General features: G+C 42.7%; 1 protein-coding gene across 3 annotated transcripts in view; it reads left to right on the forward strand.

Moving 5' to 3' along the window:
• Positions 1-20045, forward strand: part of LOC139154976 (BAR/IMD domain-containing adapter protein 2-like) — a 52100-nt gene that overhangs the window by 24840 nt on the left and 7215 nt on the right. Inside the window, exons 8-13 of one of the 3 annotated variants that reach the window (XM_070730122.1) lie at positions 1527-1709; positions 2687-2921; positions 4851-5052; positions 7139-7210; positions 12524-12692; positions 14347-14387. In XM_070730122.1, the coding sequence (XP_070586223.1) occupies positions 1527-1709; positions 2687-2921; positions 4851-5052; positions 7139-7210; positions 12524-12692; positions 14347-14387 (902 nt within the window). Of the gene's footprint in view, positions 1-1526; positions 1710-2686; positions 2922-4850; positions 5053-7138; positions 7211-10384; positions 10497-12523; positions 12693-14346; positions 14388-20045 lie in introns of those variants that run through there. The other 2 variants (XM_070730124.1, XM_070730123.1) reach the window with 2 other exon arrangements.

Below are 20045 nucleotides of genomic sequence, written 5' to 3' on the forward strand. Positions count from 1 at the left end.
TAGATGAAAGAGAATGTCTCTAGCTCAGGGTTGAAATGAGGGTTTTTTGGTTTGGTTTGTTTTCTTGCAAACATTTCATTATCCAAACTAGCTAATGGATTTTTGGTTGGGTTGCTTCTGTTAGCTTGCTTGGCAGTTCTTTGTTTGGGATATTGTTCACTTCTTGATTGTTGTCTGATTATTGCCTGCAAGAAAACAACCAATAGCAATAGCACAAACGTATACTGTATATCACTTCACAGTGCTTTACAGGTCTCTGTCAACTCTGAAAGGGGTCAAGCCTATGACAGTAGTCTACTGTTTCTCAAGTTGCCACACAGTTCAAGGAGGGGACAGGGAAGGAATGGAATGCTGCCAGGCAAAACAACTTACTATCTTGTAGGAACCAAGGTCACTCCCAATAGGTGCCAGACAGAGACTTGAGGCGAGTAGGTTGTTTTGCCTGGATCACATTCCATTCCCCTCCCACTCCCCCAAGCTGTGTGGCAATGAGAAACAGAAAATGACTGCCATGGGCTCGACCCATTTTAAAATTAACACCCTCACTAAGCTATTTACAGAGCCAGCATATTGCCCTCAACAATCTGGGTCCTCATTTTCCTGATCATTTTCCTGAAGGTGGAATGGAATAGACTAGACTAGACTAGACTAGACTAGACTAGACTAGAATAGAATAGAATAGAATTCTTTATTGGCCAAGTGTGATTGGACACACAAGGAATGTGTCTTTGGTGCAGATGCTCTCAGTGTACATAAAATAAAAAGATACATTTGTCAAGAATCATGAGGTACAATGCTTAATGATTGTCATAGCGGTCAAATAAGCAATGAAGAAACAATCAATATTAATAAAAAATAATGATACAGTCATACAGTCCTAAGTAGGAGGAGATGGATTATTGGAATGATGAGAAAGAATTAGTAGTAATGGTAGTGCAGACTTAGTAAATAGTTTGACAGTGTTGAGGGAATTATTTGTTTAGAAGAGTGATGGTGTTCGGGGAAAAACTGTTCTTGTGTTAGTTGTCTTGGTGTGCAGCGCTCTGTAGCGACGTTTTGAGGGTAGGAGTTGAAACAATTTGTGTCCAGGATGCGAGGGCTCAGTAAATATTTTCACTGCCTTCTTTTTGACTCGTGCAAGGCAGGTTGGCAGCAATTGTTTTTTCTGCAGTTCTGATTATCCTCTGAAGTCTGTGTCGGTCCTGTTGGGTTGCAGCACCAAACCAGACAGTTATAGAGGTGCAGATGGCAGACTCAATGATTCCTCTGTAGAACTGTATCAGCAGTTCTGGGGCAGTTGGAGCTTCCTGAGTTGGCACAGAAAGAATCAGCCTTGAGCCACTGAGATTTGAATTACGAAGCTATTGGCAGCCAGCAATCAGCAGAAGTAACCTGTAGTACTGCATTCTAACCACTGTGCCACCATGGCTCTAACCAAACTTAGAGAGGACAAAAAACTCTTTAGAAAGGGTATAATTTGACCAGCTGAAAGGATGATCAGATCACCATCATCTCATTTGCAACAGGTGCGGGAGCTGTTGTCCGGCAGACTGCCCATTTGGCAAACATCATGCACCCAACCTACTCGTTTACCTGAACGGGCATTGGCTCTGGTCAAGCTCACCGCCAGCAACACCACAGCTGGCATTCCTGTTCCAGGCATGGATCCCCTCCTTGTCTCCAAGACTTTGGAAGAGGGGCAAAATCATGTGAGTGTTTGTGAGTCAGGGCTGATAAACAGGATACAGTGGTACCTCTACTTACTAACTTAATTCGTTCCGTGACCAGGTTCTTAAGTAGAAAAGTTTGTAAGAAGAAGCAATTTTTTCCCATAGGAATCTATGTAAAAGCAAATAATGTGTGCGATTGGGGAAACCACAGGGAGGGTGGAGGCCCTGTTTCCTCCCAGGAGATTCCTATAGAGGCCCCACAGAGGCTTCTCCCCTTTTCTGGCCCTGTTTCCTCCCAGGAGATTCCTAGAGAGGCCCCACGGAGGCTTCTCCCTGCCTTTTCTGGTTATAGTTTTGGAGGCTCGGGTTCGTAAGTGGAAAATGGTTCTTGAGAAGAGGCAAAAAAATCTTGAACACCCGATTCTTATGTAAAAAAGTTCCTAAGTAGAGGCATTCTTAGGTAGAGGTACCACTGTTTTAGCTTTTATCTCTTTGCCTTCATTGTTTGGGTTTGAGCTTCCAGAAACCACGGAGGTCTCCAAATGGCAGCTTCCAGAATGGCCTGGAGTAGGAATGGGGAGGTTTTTCCTGTCCTTTGGTTCATTGAAGAAGATGCATTTCCTCTATGGGAGGGGAAAAAGGAAGGAAGTGAGTTGCTATCAATGCGGTAGGGGGCTGCGCACCAGTAATGGCCACTAGATTGCCCAATTTGCGTGCGACCACTCCGGTGGCAATCCTATGGGCGCTGCCATCTTTTTTTCCTCAATTTTTCATATTTTTGCTTCATGTGCAGAAGCAAAACCTAATGAGGGCACGCACACATGCATGAGATTTTGGCATGTTTTTTCTTCCTGCGCAAGCATAGAAGAAAAACATGCTGGGGACATGCGTGCATAGCGCAGGCATGCACGCAAGACAACCAAAGCTGTGGCCGCAGTGCACCGCTGGTGACGGTAACCGCAATCAGCCCCTGATCAGCCCCCTGAATTTATTCATTCCTAACGTCTCTCCCACAGCGGGCTTCAATCCAGGAAGGAACATTGCTACTAAATGGGGATTTGCATCGTGGGCGGGGATCCCATGACTTCAATCACCTGTCAATCAGCAAGCCCTTCCCCACCACCACCATCTCAGGTCTGGTCCCCAACCAGCCGACTCAGAGTCCTTCACAAATCAAGATGTCTGACAACTATTCTTGCACTCTGCCAATGCCACGGAAGATGTCCATGGAAACTCGCCTGGCAACTGTAGGCGAGTATTCTTCATTCGTTACAATTTGCATCCCATTCTGAGACCATTTTCTTTCAGCCAATATATCCTTTGGCAATATAGGTAGTCCTCAACTTATGAACCACATTTGAGCCCCAAAATTATGTTGCTAATTTGTTAAGTGAGCTTTGCCCCATTTTATGACATTTCTTGCCACTGTTGTGAAGTGGCAAGAAACACAACTCATTGCAGTTGTTGAGTTAGCACCGTGGTTACTAAACGAATCTGGCTTCCCCATTGATTTTGCTTGTCTCAAGTTTGCAAAATCCCAGGACATGGCAAATAAATCAAATATAAATATGAGCCCGTTGCCAAGCATCCGAATATTGGTCACATAACCATGCAACAGTGTGAAAAGTGTGAAAAAACACTCCTAAGTCTCTTTTTTCAGTGCCATTGTAACTAAATGGTCACTAAACAAAGTGTTGTAAGTTGAGGACTACCTATAGTTCCAGGATTTTGGCATTTGGTGCTTCCTGTTCTCCCTAAATATTGATCTGGAATGTTGAAAGAATGCAAATGCTGTTCTTTGCAAGAAGATGAATAAAATCTATTTTTGCATCATTTTGGAACTGAGGACACTGGTTGAAAGATGCCAAAATGTCCTTTTCCGTGAGGGAAAGACAAGACCTCTTATGGAGTTACTCTTACACGGAATTATTGTTATTATTATTATTTATTGGATTTGTATGCCGCCCCTCTCCGGAGACTCGGGGCGGCTAACAGCAATAATAAGACAGCGTACAATAATAATCCAATAATAAAAACGATTATAAACCCATTAATATAAAAACCAAACATACATACAGACATATCATGCATAAAATTGTAAAGGCCTAGGGGAAAAGAGTATCTCAATTCCCCCATGCCTGGCGGCAGAGGTGGGTTTTAAGTAGCTTACGAAAGGCAAGGAGGTTGGGGGCAATTCTAATCTCTGGGGGGAGTTGGTTCCAGAGGGCCGGGGCTGCCACAGACAAGGCTCTTCCCCTGGGTCCCGTCAAGCGGCATTGTTTAGTTGACGGGACACGGAGAAGACCCACTCTGTGGGACCTAATTGGTCACTGGGATTCGTGCAACAGAAGGCGGTCCCTGAGATAATCTGGTCCAGTGCCATGAAGAGCTTTATAGGTCATAACCAACACTTTGAATTGTGACCGGAAACTGATCGGCAACCAATGCAGACTGCGGAGTGTTGGTGTAACATGGGCATATTTGGGAAAGCCCATGATTGCTCTCGCAGCTGCATTCTGCATGATCTGAAGTTTCCGAACACTTTTCAAAGATAGCCCCATGTAGAGAGCGTTACAGTAGTCGAGCCTCGAGGTGATGAGGGCATGAGTGACTGTGAGCAGTGACTCCCGGTCCAGGTAGGGCCGCAACCGGTGCACCAGGCGAACCTGGGCGAACGTCCCCCTCGCCACAGCTGAAAGATGTTTCTCTAATGTGAGCTGTGGATCGATGAATTGCAACCTTAATACAGAGGTCTGCAAACTTGGCAACTTAAGACTTGTGGATTCAACTCCTAGAATTCCTCTGCCAGCTATCTACTAGCTAGGGAGTTCTGGGAGTTGAAGTCTACCCATCTTCAAGTTGTGAAACATAGAAACATAGAAGATTGACGGCAGAAAAAGACCTCATGGTCCATCTAGTCTGCCCTTATACTATTTCCTGTATTTTATCTTACAATGGATATATGTTTATCCCAGGCATGTTTAAATTCAGTTACTGTGGATTTACCAACCACGTCTGCTGGAAGTTTGTTCCAAGGATCTACTACTCTTTCAAGGTGAAGGCTAAAAAACATTGCTTGAGGGTTTAATTTGCCTCCGCAGGAAAGAGCAGTGGAGAAACATAACCAACCTCACAGGAATGCCATTAACTTCCACCTTTCCTCCCCACTCTTTCTTGCAGTAGAGAACAAGACTCTACCCCGCATCAACCCTCTTTCCATCCTGCCTCCGCGTTCGGAGCGTCCAAGAGTCCAGGCAATCTTCTCCCACTCGGCAGGAGAAAACAGCACCCTTCTCAACTTCCAAGAGGGAGATACCATCCTTTTATTGGTGACCGAGGCGAGGGATGGCTGGCATTACGGAGAGAATGAGACAACCAGGATGTGAGTGAAAACCCCTCTATTCCTTTTGTCCTAGAAAAGCTAGATTACTACCAGCAGTTCTCCATTTATAAGTGGTCACTTAGCTGGGCGGCATAAAAATCAATCAATCAACAAACAAACAAATAACTAAATAACAGACTGAAATTATGACAATGCTAATAGGCTTTTTTAGTTTTTTAAATGTAATTCTTAATTTTAATTAATCATATCTTGATGTATACTGTTTTTATAAGTTGTAAGCTGTCCAGAGTCTTTGGACAGGGGCAGCATATAAATTTAATAAATAATAATAAAAATAATGACCGACTCAACAAAATGGGGGACACAATCCAGAAATGAAGTTCCAAGAGTCTTCCTCACCACATTTTATGATGATGATGATGTTATTTATTCATTCATTCATTCATTCATTCATTCATTCATTCATTCATTCATTCATTAGATTTGTAGCCACCCCTCTCCGAAGACTCGTGTTGTACTGAAGATTTGTGTTGTATCATGGTCACTTGACTACATTTTATGATAGTTTTACTGCAATCTGGTCACGGTAGTAACTTCCAGTTTTTGGCAAAACCACAGCAAACGATTGGTTTAATAACCACTAACAGCCACTGTAATTCACTTCATGACTATGGTGGTTTGCTTAACAACCACTGCAAAATAAGTCATGAAATTGTTTTGGGGTTTTTTTTTACAACCATTGCGACATATAACCATAATGGGCAGGGTCCATTAAGGTTGTAACTTGACCCTTACTTATAATCTCTTTCCCATTGGTAGACTGGATCCTTCCAGTCAGTTTGTCTCTATTTACAGGAATATGAGGTTCATGGCATTTAAATAAAAGGTAAAATAAAAAGTACCTTCCCAGTAAAAGTGAGGGTCCCACTGAGTTGAAGAAGAGGCATTGATCTCCAACTAAGAGATTCTCGATATCTGCTGCCTAGGATAAGAAGGAGCACAAACCACAGTGGGCAGACATGACTGAAACAAATCAAAAGTCATATTTATTTTATTTATTTATTTTATTTATTTCATTTATTTTATTTATTTCATTTATTTCATTTATTACATTTATTTCATTTATTTTATTTATTTATTTTATTTATTTTATTTATTTTATTTTATTTATTTATTTATTTATTTATTTTATATTTATTTATTTATTTTATATTTATTTGTTTGTTTGTTTATATATTTATTTATTTATTTATTTATTTATTTATTTATAGAATTTACATGGCTGTTCACTCTCTTTCAGTGACTCTAGGTAGCTTACAAAAATAAAAATCCAATGTAAAAACATAAAAACAATACCTCTCCCCCCCATTCGCTCTGGCAATCAAATGAGCCACTAGATGGGCTACATGCCACTCCGGGTTCCCCAGGCCCATTGGCAAAACCAGGTTTCCAGGGTCTTCAGAAAGAGCATTAAAGTGGGGGCCAGTCTAATCTCCATGGGGATGATGTTCCAAAGGGAGGGGGCCACCAAGGAGAAGGACCTCATTCTGGATCCAGCCAGATGTTCCTCTTCTCCTTAGGAGAGGAAACCCACAACATTCCAGGCCTCTCCAGTAGATTGAGTGGATGCCAGTGACTGCAAACTGACATTGCTCTAAGCCAGAATATGCTTTGGTTTTGGCTGAGCCAGTTGTGGCTGAGCCAGCCTGTTGCCATCTCTAAATCATGGCTTGTGACTGGACATTAACCTATCCATAAATCCAATCATCCCCAAAACCCATTTATTTTTTTATAACTTTCTCTTGAGATAGTTCCTAAAATGCTTTGTGAAGTCTGCGGTGGAGCAGGAATTTGAATCCAGTTCTCTTTGTTCCTAGTCCAAGATTCAAACCACTATATTTGATTCCCCTCCATAAAAGTTCAGGCAGAGTGGGAGTAAGAGTTTGCAAAGGCTGCCTGAATTCTAGCTTACTTCCCCCCCCCCATTATTCCGTTGTGTGTGTTTTTTTTAACCTTAACAAGGGGTCCAATTTGATGCCTCCCCTCTTTCAGAGGAGAGTAGAAAATGTAAAAGAGGTTTTGTGCTCTTCTTTCTCTCTTAAATATCTGTGCCTCCCACTTTCAGGAAAGGTTGGTTCCCATTTTCCTACACACGACCCTTTCCTTCAGCTGAAGGAGCTAACAAAGTGCTCAGCAGGTAAGTCCTGGCACCTCAGCCTTGCAATTTAGAAAGAAAATTAATTGTTGTCCTTGACGTACGACTGATTACTTAGTGTTCTGCCTGGGTTCCCCCAGACGCCAACACCAACTAAAAAGAGTAGTCAGACATGCTGGTAAAAAGCAAAGTCGTTTTATATCTTTGAAAACAAACACAGATAACAAAAACTGTTCTTACAAACTGGAATGCTATGAAGCTTCACAGAAGAGTCACGACGGCCAGACAATACAGCAGGCTTCTTGCTGGCACACACACTACTGTAGATAATAAAACCCACGCCTCCCCCAAGTTTTCAGCCTTCGAGGCCACAAGCCAGAATCAGAGACGCCAAGGATCGAAGCAAGGTCACAGGACTCCCAAAAGATAACTCTCCACAATACAGGAAGGGCGGGCCTGCCTTTTCAACCTTTCTGAGGAGAACCACACCCAAACCCAGCTGTTGCCTATTAGGGATGGAAATACCTGGCTAATTGTCCCCTTCTTTGTGCTGCCCTTCTCTGCCTCATATCTATGATGGCTTGTGCGTTCTCATCTAATGACTCCAGGCTACTCGCTGGGGAGAGCTCCCCCCCGGGGGTCTCAGGCTGTTCTCCCTCCTCCTCGTCCTGACATTCCTCTTCCCCGTCTGCCTGGTCCTCCTCCTCCTCCTGTTCCTCGTCCTCCCCCTCTGAGCATGGAGCCGGCAGAGTTCCAGCCGTTCCCTGAGGAGCCTCAGACTGAATCACAATACTTAGCAACTGATTCAACAGGCGTACCTGGGGTTTTTGACTCCTGAGATCTGTCTGGAAAAGTCTTCGTAGTTTTCTTGGCAAGATTTCAGGAGTGATTTGCTACAGAAATGTTGGTTTCAACTGTGGTCATAAGTTGAGAACTATCAGTTTTTGCATTGCAAACTGGTGTTGAAGAATATAACTTGGTTTAGTATAAAATGAAATCTATTTCTTAGAGTCCCTCATTACTTAAAATACTTCTTAATATAGTACTGTATTTTTCTGGAGTATAAGACGCACCTTGATTTTGGGGGAGACAAGTTAGTCCTCAAGTTACTTTTTCATGTATGTCCAGATTGATTAACATACATTATAAGTTTATCTTTTTGGTCTTCATATAATACATTGCGATAACTTTTAACAACAGGTATTCTTCCATCTGCAACAGTTTATTTAGTGAGCATTCAAAGTTATAACAGCACTGAAAAAGTCATAAAGTCATAAAAGTCAAGTAGTTGATGCTTGGAACAAACTTCCAGCAGACGTGTTTGGTAAATCCACAGTAACTGAATTTAAACATGCCTGGAATAAACATACATACATCCTAAGATAAAATACAGGAAATAGTGTAAGGGCAAACTAGATGGACCATGAGGTCTTTTTCTGCTGTCAATCTTCTATATTTCTACTTCTCTTGTTGACTGGGTGATCAGCAACTGGACCATGTTAAGTGCCATTTCCAATGTCCCACAGTCACATCAATGTGTTTTGCTCCCTGTTTTTAACAAAAAACGCACCCAGGGTGAACCATAGGTTCGCTTAATGAGCACAGATTTCCTTGACAACTTCTGTAATTTCCCTAGCAACTGCCACAGAAAAGGTCACAAAATCATATCAGTCACATGATCTCTCTGCTTTAGGATCAAGGGAATGGAGCATCTCCCTTATGAAACCAGGTTGGTCTAAAGGGGTGACTTGATCGAAGTGTATAAAATCATGCATGGGATAGAAAAGGTGGGTAGAGAAAAATTATTTTCTCTATCACACAATACTAGGACATGGGGGCACTCCCTAACGCTCATAAGTAAGAAAGTGAGGACAAATCAAGGGAAATATTTCTTCACTCAGAGGGTCGTTGGTTTATGGAATTCACTTCCAGAAGAGGTTGTGACAGCTGTCGGCCTTGATAGCTTCAAGGCAGGATTAGACAGATTCATGGATGCCAAATGCATTGGTGGTTATAGAAACGGATGTCCATGTGCCGCCTCTATGTTGGTTGAGGCAGGCAGGATTCCCTTGAGTACCATTTGTTGGGGGTCAAGGGAAAGAGAAGGTCTTGCCTTCTCTTTCTGCTCAAGACCCCCATGTACAATTGGTGGGACACTGTGTGACGCAGAATGCTGGACTCGGTGGGCTTTGGCCTGATTCAGCATGGCTCTTCTTAGGGTCTTATGACCCTTTTGAGTTAAGGACTGTGATGGGGAGGCTGCATAATGGTTTTAACTCAAAGACTTAAACTTTAGTCGTCAGAAGCAATATACCACAAGGATACTGTCAACTTTGAAGCTGGCCTGGCCAAGGGAGATGAAGGATAGGAAGGGAGGATTAGAGACAGCTGGAGTTGTGTAGTCAAAACAAAATTCTTTCTCTTGGGAACCAAGGATATTCTCACATCTGGCCAGTGAGAGGAATGAGGAGTGTTTACCCCCGGCCACCATACAGCGCTTGATTGAACTGATTATTTTGGGTTGAAGGAAAAACTTATACTTTTAATTAGGTGAAAAATGTGGAAGCCTTCAGAATGTTTTCACCAGATTCGTGCCAATATTATATATCCAATGAAACTATTAATTGAAGAATTCATCTGCCTTGGAGTTTTGCTTAGTATGGGTCTATTACTTGGAACCCTGACAGATACAGGTTTCTCCTTCCCTTTGCTTCTGTAATCTATATGGCTCTCTCATTAGCTAGAGCAGTGGTTCCCTACCTTGGCAACTTGAAGATATCTGGACTTCAACTCCCAGAATTCCCCAGCCAGCATTCGCTGGCTGGGGAATTCTGGGAGTTGAAGTCCAAATATCTTCAAGTTGCCAAGGTTGGGAAACACTGAGCTAGAGGATCAATTTATACCTGCTGTACTGGGTTGATCCAGAAAATGCAAAAGCTCCCCTTCCTTTCCACATTAACAGATTAACAGACTTGCCATTGTTATAATTAGATTTAAGGCATGAAATAGCTGACATGTATTGATATATTTTATTGTTTGAAGACAAGTAAATTTGGATTTTTCTTCTTAAAGGGCAGTTATATTAAAATAAGGATTAAAAAATGAGGTAGGTAAGAATACAAGAAATAAACTAAGGCACTTTGGCATGGATGTATCACATAAAAGCAAACAGGCAACAGAAATGTCGATAGCTAATAACATTTTGAATTTGAACAGAAAAACATCTTTGAAATCCGGCTGACCAAATTAGAAAAGGAGGTAGCACACATGAATTTTAATTAAGAATTTGGTGATGGATTGTATTGTATTGAAACTTGAAGGTATGTGACTTTGTATGTTTGAAAGGGTGGAGAATTTTTTAAAAAAAATTATACCCAACAGAATAATAACATAATACCCTACTATGAGACTAGACTTTCAATCCTGGGCCTAGAAAGTTTAGAACTAAGACACCTTAAACAAGATCTAAGTATTGCCCACAAGATCATATGCTGCAAAGTCCTGCCTGTCGGCGACTACTTCAGCTTCAACCACAACAACACAAGAGCACACAACAGATTTAAACTTAATATTAACCGCTCCAAACTTGACTCTAAAAAATATGACTTCAGTAACTGAGTTGTCGAAGCGTGGAACTCATTACCGGACTCCATAGTGTCATCCCCAAACCCCCAACACTTTACCCTTAGATTATCTACGGTTGACCTATCCAGATTCCTAAGAGGTCAGTAAGGGGCGAGTACAAGTGCACTAGAGTGCCTTCCGTCCCCTGTCCTATTGCTCTCCTATATCTCCTATTCCTTTCTTCTATTCCTATATCTCTTCTTCTATTCTTTCATTGATATGTTCTATTACTATATCTTCTTTTCTATTATTTCTTAGATATATTTTACTATGAGTATCTCCTCTATAACCTTCATCATGTATTTTACTATGTGTATATAGATATATACCCACTAAAACCCTTATTGTGTATTGGACAAAATAAATAAATCAATAAATAAATTAAATAGAATAAGACTTGGAAGAGACCTTGGGGGCTTTCTGGTCCAACCCCCTTGCTCAGTCAGGAAACCCCACTTGAGACAAATGGTTGTTCAATATCTTCTTAAAAACTTTCAGTGTTGCAGGAATTCACAAACTTCTAGAGGAAAGAAGTTCCATTGGCTAATTATTCTGCCAGGAAATTTCTCCTTAATTCTTGGTTGCTCCTTGTCCTTGACTTTACATCCACTGCTTCTTGTCCTCCCTTCAGATGATTTGGAGAATAGGTTGGGCCTCCTTTTCTTACTGTATTTTTCGGAGTATAAGATGCACCTTAGTTTTGAGGGAGGAAAATAGGGAAAAGAATCTGCTTACCAGGTATTTATCTAGCTAGTGTCTTCAGTCTGGTCAGCTATAGCACATTATTTTATCCCCTAGTTAAGGGCTTAAAAAATTATTCTGAGAGAGTAATAATGAAAGAGCTTGCAAGCCAGCAAGAGTTGGGAACATCATTAGCACCTGGAAAGAAACAGTCTGAGTAAGTAGAGCAATGGGGAAAAAAACCTGCAAAGACTTAGGGCATGGAAAACATTCTTCTTTGCAGAGAGTAACAAAGAAAGAGCTTGCAAGTGGGTAAAAGCTGGGAACATTGTTAGCATCGGGTTTAGGGCTGGAAAGAAACATTTGGAGCAAGTTAGATTAATGGGGGGAAAACACTGCAAAGACTTAGGGGTTGGAAAACATTCTTCGTAGAGAGTAACAATCAAAGAGCTTGAGTAAATTAATAGCCCCTGGTTAGGGCTGGAAAGAAATATCTGGAGTAAGTAAAGCAATGGCGAAAAAACCCTACAAAGACAGGGTTTGGAATACATTATTGGTAGAAAGTAACAATGAAAGAGCTTGCAAACATAAGAGCTGGGAACATCATTAGCACCTGGTTAGGGCTGGAAAGAAACTTACTCGGAGCAAGCTAAAGTAATGAAAAAAAACCTGCAAAGACTTAGGGCTCGGGAAACATTCTTCACAGAGAGAAACAATGAAAGAGCCTGCAAGATAAGAGCTGGGAAGATCGTTAGCAGCTAGTTAGGGCTGGGGAGGGGGGGAGAGCCACATTCAGAGTATACCTCTCACCCAAATTATCGGCCTCTTTTAGGGAGGAAAATGGCGCGTCTTATACACTGAAAAATACGGTAAGTTAAAAGAAGTGTACATCTTGACATTCAGGTTCCCCTGAAAAGAATAAAGAGCTGGATTAATGGAATGTATCTGGAAACCTAGACTCCTTCAGGAAGTAGTGTGTTGTCTCAAACGGGCAGGCATTGGGTATAAATCCTCACCAGAAATCCTCACCTGACCTTTGTCTGTCACTAGTGGCTTCCCTCTTAGCAAGATGAACAGTAGCAGCACAGGGAATTTGAATCGACCTGGGTCTCCTCCTGCTGGAACTGATGGGGAAGAGGAATTAAAGTTTGGCCCTTCAGCTCGTACCTGTGCTTCTCGACAACGACCTTACAGCATGTTAAATCCTGACCTGTCACTGGTGAGTTTCATGGAGGGAGGGAGGGAAGGAGGGAAGGAAGGAGAGAGAGAGTGGAGAAGGCAGTTGAGAGTGGAAAGAAGGAAAGGGAAAATGGAAGGAAGAAATATGAGAAAAGGAAAGAAGGAGTGAAGAAAGGAAGGATTTGTAGAATAGAATAGAATTCTTTATTGGCCAAGTGTGATTGGACTCACGAGGAATTTGCCTTTGGTGCACATGCTCTCAGTGTACATAAAAAGAAAATATGCATTATATACAAATATGCATTTGTCAAGAATCCTGTGTTACAATACTTAATGATTGTCTTAGGGCAGTGATGGCGAACCTATGGCAAAAATGCCACAGGTGGCACATGGAGCCATATCTGCTGGCACATGAGCCGTTGCCCTAGCTCAGCTCCAACACGCATGTGTGTGCCAGCCAGCTGATTTTTTGACTTGCACAGAGGCTGGCGGAGGGTGCTTTTGGCTTCCAGGGTGTCTCTGGGAGGATGGGGGAAGGCGTTTTTACCCTCCACCAGCTCCAGGGAAGCCTTTGGAGCGCCTACTGGGCCCAGCAGAAGTTGGGAAACAGGTAGTTTCTGGCCTCAGGTAGGGGGAGGGAAGCTGAATTTGCCTTCCCTGGGCATTGAATTATGGGTGTGGGCACTCATGCATGCGTGACAGCGCGCATGTACTCTCTTTTGGCACTCAAGGAAAAAAAGGTTTTGCCATCACTGTCATAGGGTATTGTCATAGATGTACCTGCTCATTGCCATCTGTTGGTGGTGTCCATTATGCAAGGCCCTGGATTTGGGGCATGAACAAAGAGGATCTTTGGGCGTCCTCGATCCACAGCTGACATTGGAACATCATCTTTCGGCTGTGGCAAGGAAGGTGTTTGCCCAGGTTCGCCTGGTGCACCAGTTGCGGCCCTATTTGGACAGGGAGTCATCGCTCACAGTCACTCATGCCCTCACCACCTCGAGGTTCAATTACTGCAATGCTCTCTACATGGGCTACCTTTGAAAAGTGTTCGGAAACTTCAGATCGTGCAGAACGCAGCCGCAAGAGCCATTGTGAGGCTTCCAAGATTTGCCCACGTTTCTTCAACACTCCATGGTTTGCATTGGCTGCTGATCAGTTTCCGGTCACAATTCAAAGAGTTGGTCATGACCTTTAAAGCCCTACATGGCATTGGACCAGATTACCTCTGGAACCGCCTGCTACCGCACAAACCCCAGCGACCAATAAGGTCCCACAGAGTTGGCCTTCTCTGGGTCCCGTTGACTAAACAATGTCGTTTGGCGGGCCCCAGGGGAAGAGCCTTCTCTGTGGCGGCCCCAGCCCTCTGGAACCAACTCCCCCTGGAGATTAGAACTGCCCCCACCCTCCCTGTCTTTCGTAAACTACTCAAGACTCACTTATACCGCCAGGCATGGGGGAGTTGAGATATTCTTTCCCCCTAGACCATTACAAGTTATGCATGGTATGTTTGTGTGTATGTTTGGTTTTATAATAAGGGTTTTTAGTTGTTTTATTATTGGATTGTTACATGCTGTTTATATCATTGTTGTTAGCCGCCCGAGTCTGCGGAGAGGGGCGGCATGCAAATCCAATAAATAAATAAAATAAATAAATCTCTTAACTTCTGAACGCATTTTTCTTTTCTTTTCTAGTTGGCAAATGAGTTTGGAAGTCCAACTGCCTCTCCTTCAAGGTGAGAAACTTCCTGTCCTCTCTTATTTTCATACTATGAAATATCTTGTGTGCCCTGTCCTGGCATTATCTAGTGGGCCTGTGCTTTTAGAACACAGAATTCACCTTATATGGCCCTGTAATTCTGGTTTTATTGGTGTGTTTCATAGGCAAAGGAAAAAAAGAATATGAAACTTCTAAATAATAAACCAGCACTACAGATTTAAAGCCAGCTTAAAACCTTTTGTTCGGAATATGCTGGTTTTATATTGTAGCCGTAGGTTATTTTTAGCAGTTTTTATTATCGGTTAACTAATAAAGCATTGAGAGGTTTTATAGTGAGAGAAAATTATGCTTGGGTAAAATTAGATTGCATAATACCACATATTTCGGACTATAAGATGCACTTTTTTCTTCCTGAAGAGAGGCTGAAAATTTGGGTGCATCTTATACTCTGAATTTAGCTTTTTTCAAAGCTTTTTTTCCCAGCCCTAACTAGGTGCTAATGATCTTCCCAGCTCTTACCTTGCAGGCATTCATTATTACTCTTTCCAAAGAATGTTTTTATTTATTTATTTTATTTATTTATTGGATTTGTATGCTGCCCCTCTCCGTAGACTCGGGGCGGCTAACAACAATGATAAAAACAGCATGTAACAATCCAATCCAATAATAACTAAAAAAAACCATTAATATAAAAACCAAACATACATACAGACATACCATGCGTAAATTGTAAAGGCCTAGGGGGAAAGAATATCTCAGTTCCCCCATGCCTGACAGCAGAGGTGGGTTTTATGACGTTTACGAAAGGTGAGGAGGATGGGGGCAATTCTAATCTCTGGGGGGAGTTGGTTCCAAAGGGCCTGCCACAGAGAAGGCTCTTCCCCTGGGTCCCGCCAAACGACACTGTTTAGTTGACGGGACCCAGAGAAGGCCCACTTTGTGGGACCTAACCGGTCGCTGGGATTCATGCAGCAGAAGGCGGTCCCTGAGATAATCTGGTCCGGTGCCATGAAGGGCTTTATAGGTCATAACCAACACTTTGAATTGTGACCGGAAACTGATTGGCAACCAATGCAGTTTTTCCAGCCCTAAGTCTTTTGCAAGCTTTTTTTCATTGCTCTACTTGCTTCCAACAAGTTTTTTCCCAGCCCTAATGAGGTGCTAACGATGTTCTCAGTTCTTAGACATGCAGGCTCTTTCATTTTTATTATCTTCGAATAACGTTTTTTTCAAGCCCTAGCCAGGGGATAAAATAATGTGTTGAAGCTGACCTGACTAAGGACGCTAGCCAGATGAATACCTGGTAGGCAGATATTTTTTCTCTATTTCCCTCCCCCAAAATTAAGATGCGTCTTATATTCCGGTGTGTCTTATACTCTGAAAAATACGGTTGGTTTTTTGTAATACAGGTAACCCTTGTCATTTGATCACAAGTGGGACCCGAGTTTCATTTGTTAAGCAAGGCAGTTGTTAAGTGAGTCACTCCCAATGTTACAACCTTTTTTTTTTGCCATGGTTGTTAAGCAAATTGCTACCCTGATTACTTAAATCAGGTGGTCATTCATGTTAAGTCATTAAGAGAATTTGGCTTTCCTTGTTGACTTTGCCTATTGTAAGCTGGCCAAGTAGGTCACCAATGGCAGTCACACAATCCTCATTTGCTGCAACCAGCGTAAATGCAAACTGGTTGCCAAGTGTCAAAATTTAGATTATGTGGATGTAGAGATGCTGCAGTGGTCATACGTACAAGTACTGGTTGGAATCAGGCAGGGGTTCCACAATGTCGTTTGGCGGGCCCTGGGGAAGAGCCTTCTCTGTGGCGGCCCCAGCCCTCTGGAATCACCTGCCCCCGGAGATTAGAATAGCCACCACCCTCCTTGTCTTTCGCAAGTTACTCAAGACTCACCTATATCGCCAGGCATGGGGGAACTAAGACATCTCCCCCAGGCTTTTTTATATTTTATGTTTGGTATGTATGTGCTGTATGGTTTTTAATTGTTGGGGTTTTTTATATATATTTTTATTATTAGATTTGTCCCATTGCTATACTGTTTTTATTACTGCTGTGAGCCGCCCCAAGTCTTCGGAGAGGGGCGGTGTACAAATCTAATAAATTATTATTAATGTTGTTGTTATTATTATTATTATTATTATTATTATTATTATTATTATTATTATTATTATTACCAGCCGCTACCGGTACGCACTCCAGGATCGTTGTGGTCATTTGTGCATGCCTGTCGGCATGAGATTTGACTTCTGCACATACACAGCAAGCAAAATCTTGCGTAAGGATGCTCTTGGCACAAGATTTCTCAATTTTTGGGTGATTTCTTTGTTTCTGTGTATGTACAAATGCAAAAAAATGCTGGCAATCAGCGAAATCTGACTTGCGAGAGCGTCCTTGCGTGAAATTTCTCTTGCTGTGCATGCGCAGAAGCCCAAATTTCATGTGTGCACACATAGTGGGGCGCGGAGATGTGTGCACATCTCAATTTCTGCCACCGGAAACCCGGCTGTAACCCATTACTGGTTGTAAGTCGCTTTTTAAAAATCCTGCTGTAACTTTAAACAGTTGTTAAACAAATGGTTGTAAGTCAAGGAATTCCAGTATCAGTTACACTTTGGTAGTCGCTTCAAAGTGCTCATTTTAGTCTCTAAAGCAAGGATGGCTATCTATCTATCTATCTATCTATCTATCTATCTATCTATCTATCTATCTATCTATCTACCTACCTACCTACCTACCTACCTACCTACCTAATTATTAGATTTGTATGGTGCCCCTCTCCGAAGACTGGGCGGCTAACAACAATGAAAAGACAATGAAAACAAATCTAATATTAAAAATAATCTAAAAAAACCCAATTTATAGAACCACTCATACATACAAGCATACCATGTATAAATTCTATAAGCCTAGGGGGAAGTGAAATTTCAATTCCCCCATGCCTGACGACAGAGGTGGGTTTTAAGGAGCTTGCGAAAGGCAAGTAGGGTGGGGGCAACTCTGATATCTGGTGGGAGCTGGTTCCAGAGGGCCGGGGCCGCCACAGAGAAGGCTCTTCTCCTGGGTCCCACCAAACAACATTGCTTAGTCGATGGGAACCGGAGAAGGCCAATTCTGTGGGACTTAACCGGTCGCTGGGATTCATGTGGCAGAAGGCGGTCCCAGAGATATTCTGGTCCGATGCCATGAAGGGCTTTATAGGTCATAACCAACACTTTGAATTGTGACCGGAAATTGATCGGCAACCAATGCAGAATGTGGAGTGTTGGTGTAACATGGGCATATTTAGGGAAGCCCATGATTGCTCTCGCAGCTGCATTCTGCAGGATCTGAAGTTTCAGAACACTTTTCAAAGGTAGCCCCATGTAGAGAGCATTACAGTAATCGAACCTTGAGGTGATGAGGGCATGAGTGACTGTCCAGATAGGGCCGCAACTGGTACACCAGGCAAACCTGGCCGAACACCCCCCTCGCCACAGCTGAAAGATGGTTCTCTAATGTGAGTTGTGGATCGAGGAGGACGCCCAAGTTGCGGACTCTCTCTGAGGGGGTCAATAATTCCCCCCCCCCAGGGTTATGGACGGACAGATGGAATTGTCCTTGGGAGGCAGAACCCACAGCCACTCCGTCTTATCAGGGTTGAGTTTGAGTCTGTTGACACCCATCCAGACCCCAACAATTCTGGGAGTTGAAGGCCTCAAGTCATAAAGGAGCCATCATTCCCCACCTCTGCTATAAAAGCAAAAGATTTTTCAGGAAAGGGAAACCGCTTGCTGTCAGAGGTTCTCCTGCAATAATTTTTCTTCACTGTTTAGACCAGTGGTCCCCAACCTTTCTGGCTTGGCGGCCTGGTGCGTGGGCAGGGAGAGAGGGGATGGTACTGTGTGAGTCGCAGGCACACACATGCAAGTGTGCACAGCTATTTCTGTGGAATGGAGCTAGAAGGTTATGCGTGCTAGCACTACCTGGTTTTGAATGGACAATGGCCCGGTAGTAGACTAGGTTCCAGGGATTGGGGCCAACAGGTTTACAGGCGAAACTTGAAAAATTAAAATATCGTGCAAGCGTTCATTTATTTCTGCAATGTGACTTAAAAGGTGAAACCTAATATATGAGAGACACTCATTACATGCAAGGCAAGATAGTCCAAGCCACGATTTGTCATAATTATAACAGCTCATGTCATACAGATGACATGACTCCCCAAAACAACACAGACTGTGGAAATGTTTGCATCTCATTTGGAAACGAAGGACCCGGAATATAGAGGAAGTGGAGAGGCACATACTGCATGACGCTTGAAGTCCAGTGTGAAGTTTCCACGTCTATGTTGGTTTGGGGAGCCATGTCATTTGTTGGTATTGGTCCATTGTGCTTCATTAAGTCCAGGGACAACATAGTTGTCTACCAGGAGTTTTGGAGCACTTCATGCTTCCTTCCGCAGACGAGCTTTGTGGGGATGCTGACTTCATTTTCCAGCAGGACTAGGCACCTGCCCACACTGCCAAAAGCACCAAAGCCTGGTTCAATGACTGTGGGATTACTGTGTTTGATTGGCCAGCAAACTCTCCTGACCTGAACCCCATAGAGAATCTATGGGGCTCTGCCAAGAGAAAGATGAGAGACATGAGACCGAACAATGCAGAGGAGTTGAAGGCCACTATTGAAGCATCCTGGTCTTCCACAACACCTCAGCAGTGCCACAGGCTGATAGCTTCCATGCCACACCACACCACATTGAGGAAGTAATTAGAAACATAGCAACATAGAAGTCTGACGGCAGGAAAAGACCTCATAGTCCATCTAGTCTGCCCTTATACTATTTTCTGTATTCTATCTTAGGATGGATCTATGTTTATCCCAGGCATGTTTGAATTCAGTTACTGTGGATTTACCAACCACGTCTGCTGGAAGTTTGTTCCAAGGATCTACTACTCTTTCAGTCAAATAATATTTTCTCATGTTGCTTTTGATCTTTCCCCCAACTAACTTCAGATTGTGTCCCCTTGTTCTTGTGTTCACTTTCCTATTAAAAACACTTCTCTCCTGGACCTTTTTTAACCCTTTAACATATTTAAATATTTCGATCATGTCCCCCTGTTTCCTTCTGTCCTCCAGACTATACAGATTGAGTCCATGAAGTCTTTCCTGATACGTTTTATGCTTAAGACCTTCCACCATTCTTGTAGCCCGTCTTTGGACCCATTCAATTTTGTCAATTGCTGCAAAAGGGGTCCAAACAAACTTCTGAGTACATATGCATGCTTATACTTTCCAGAGGTCCTATATTGTTCTATGTGCAATCCTTGTTTTATTGATCACATGTAATCTTCTAATTTCCCGAGAAGGTGGATTTGGGGTTTTCATGAGCTGTACCCCATAATAATCACAATTATGACAAATCACAGCTTGAACTATCTTGCCTTGCATGTAATGAGTCTCTCTTATATATTATCTTTTACCTTTTAAGATGCATTACTGAAATAAACGGTTGCACAATATTCTTATTTTTTTCGAGTTTCACCTGTAGACATTAAACCGAGGCCTTATGGGGATGTGGTAAGACACTGAGCCTGTGCTCTGCTGAGGTTGGCAGCTCAGTGGCTCGATTCCCGTAAGCGAATAAACCGTGTAGGGAAAGGAAAGGAATCTTCCCCAATTGCC

This window comes from Erythrolamprus reginae, chromosome Z (genome assembly GCF_031021105.1).
Source record: "Erythrolamprus reginae isolate rEryReg1 chromosome Z, rEryReg1.hap1, whole genome shotgun sequence".
NCBI lineage: Eukaryota > Metazoa > Chordata > Lepidosauria > Squamata > Dipsadidae > Erythrolamprus > Erythrolamprus reginae.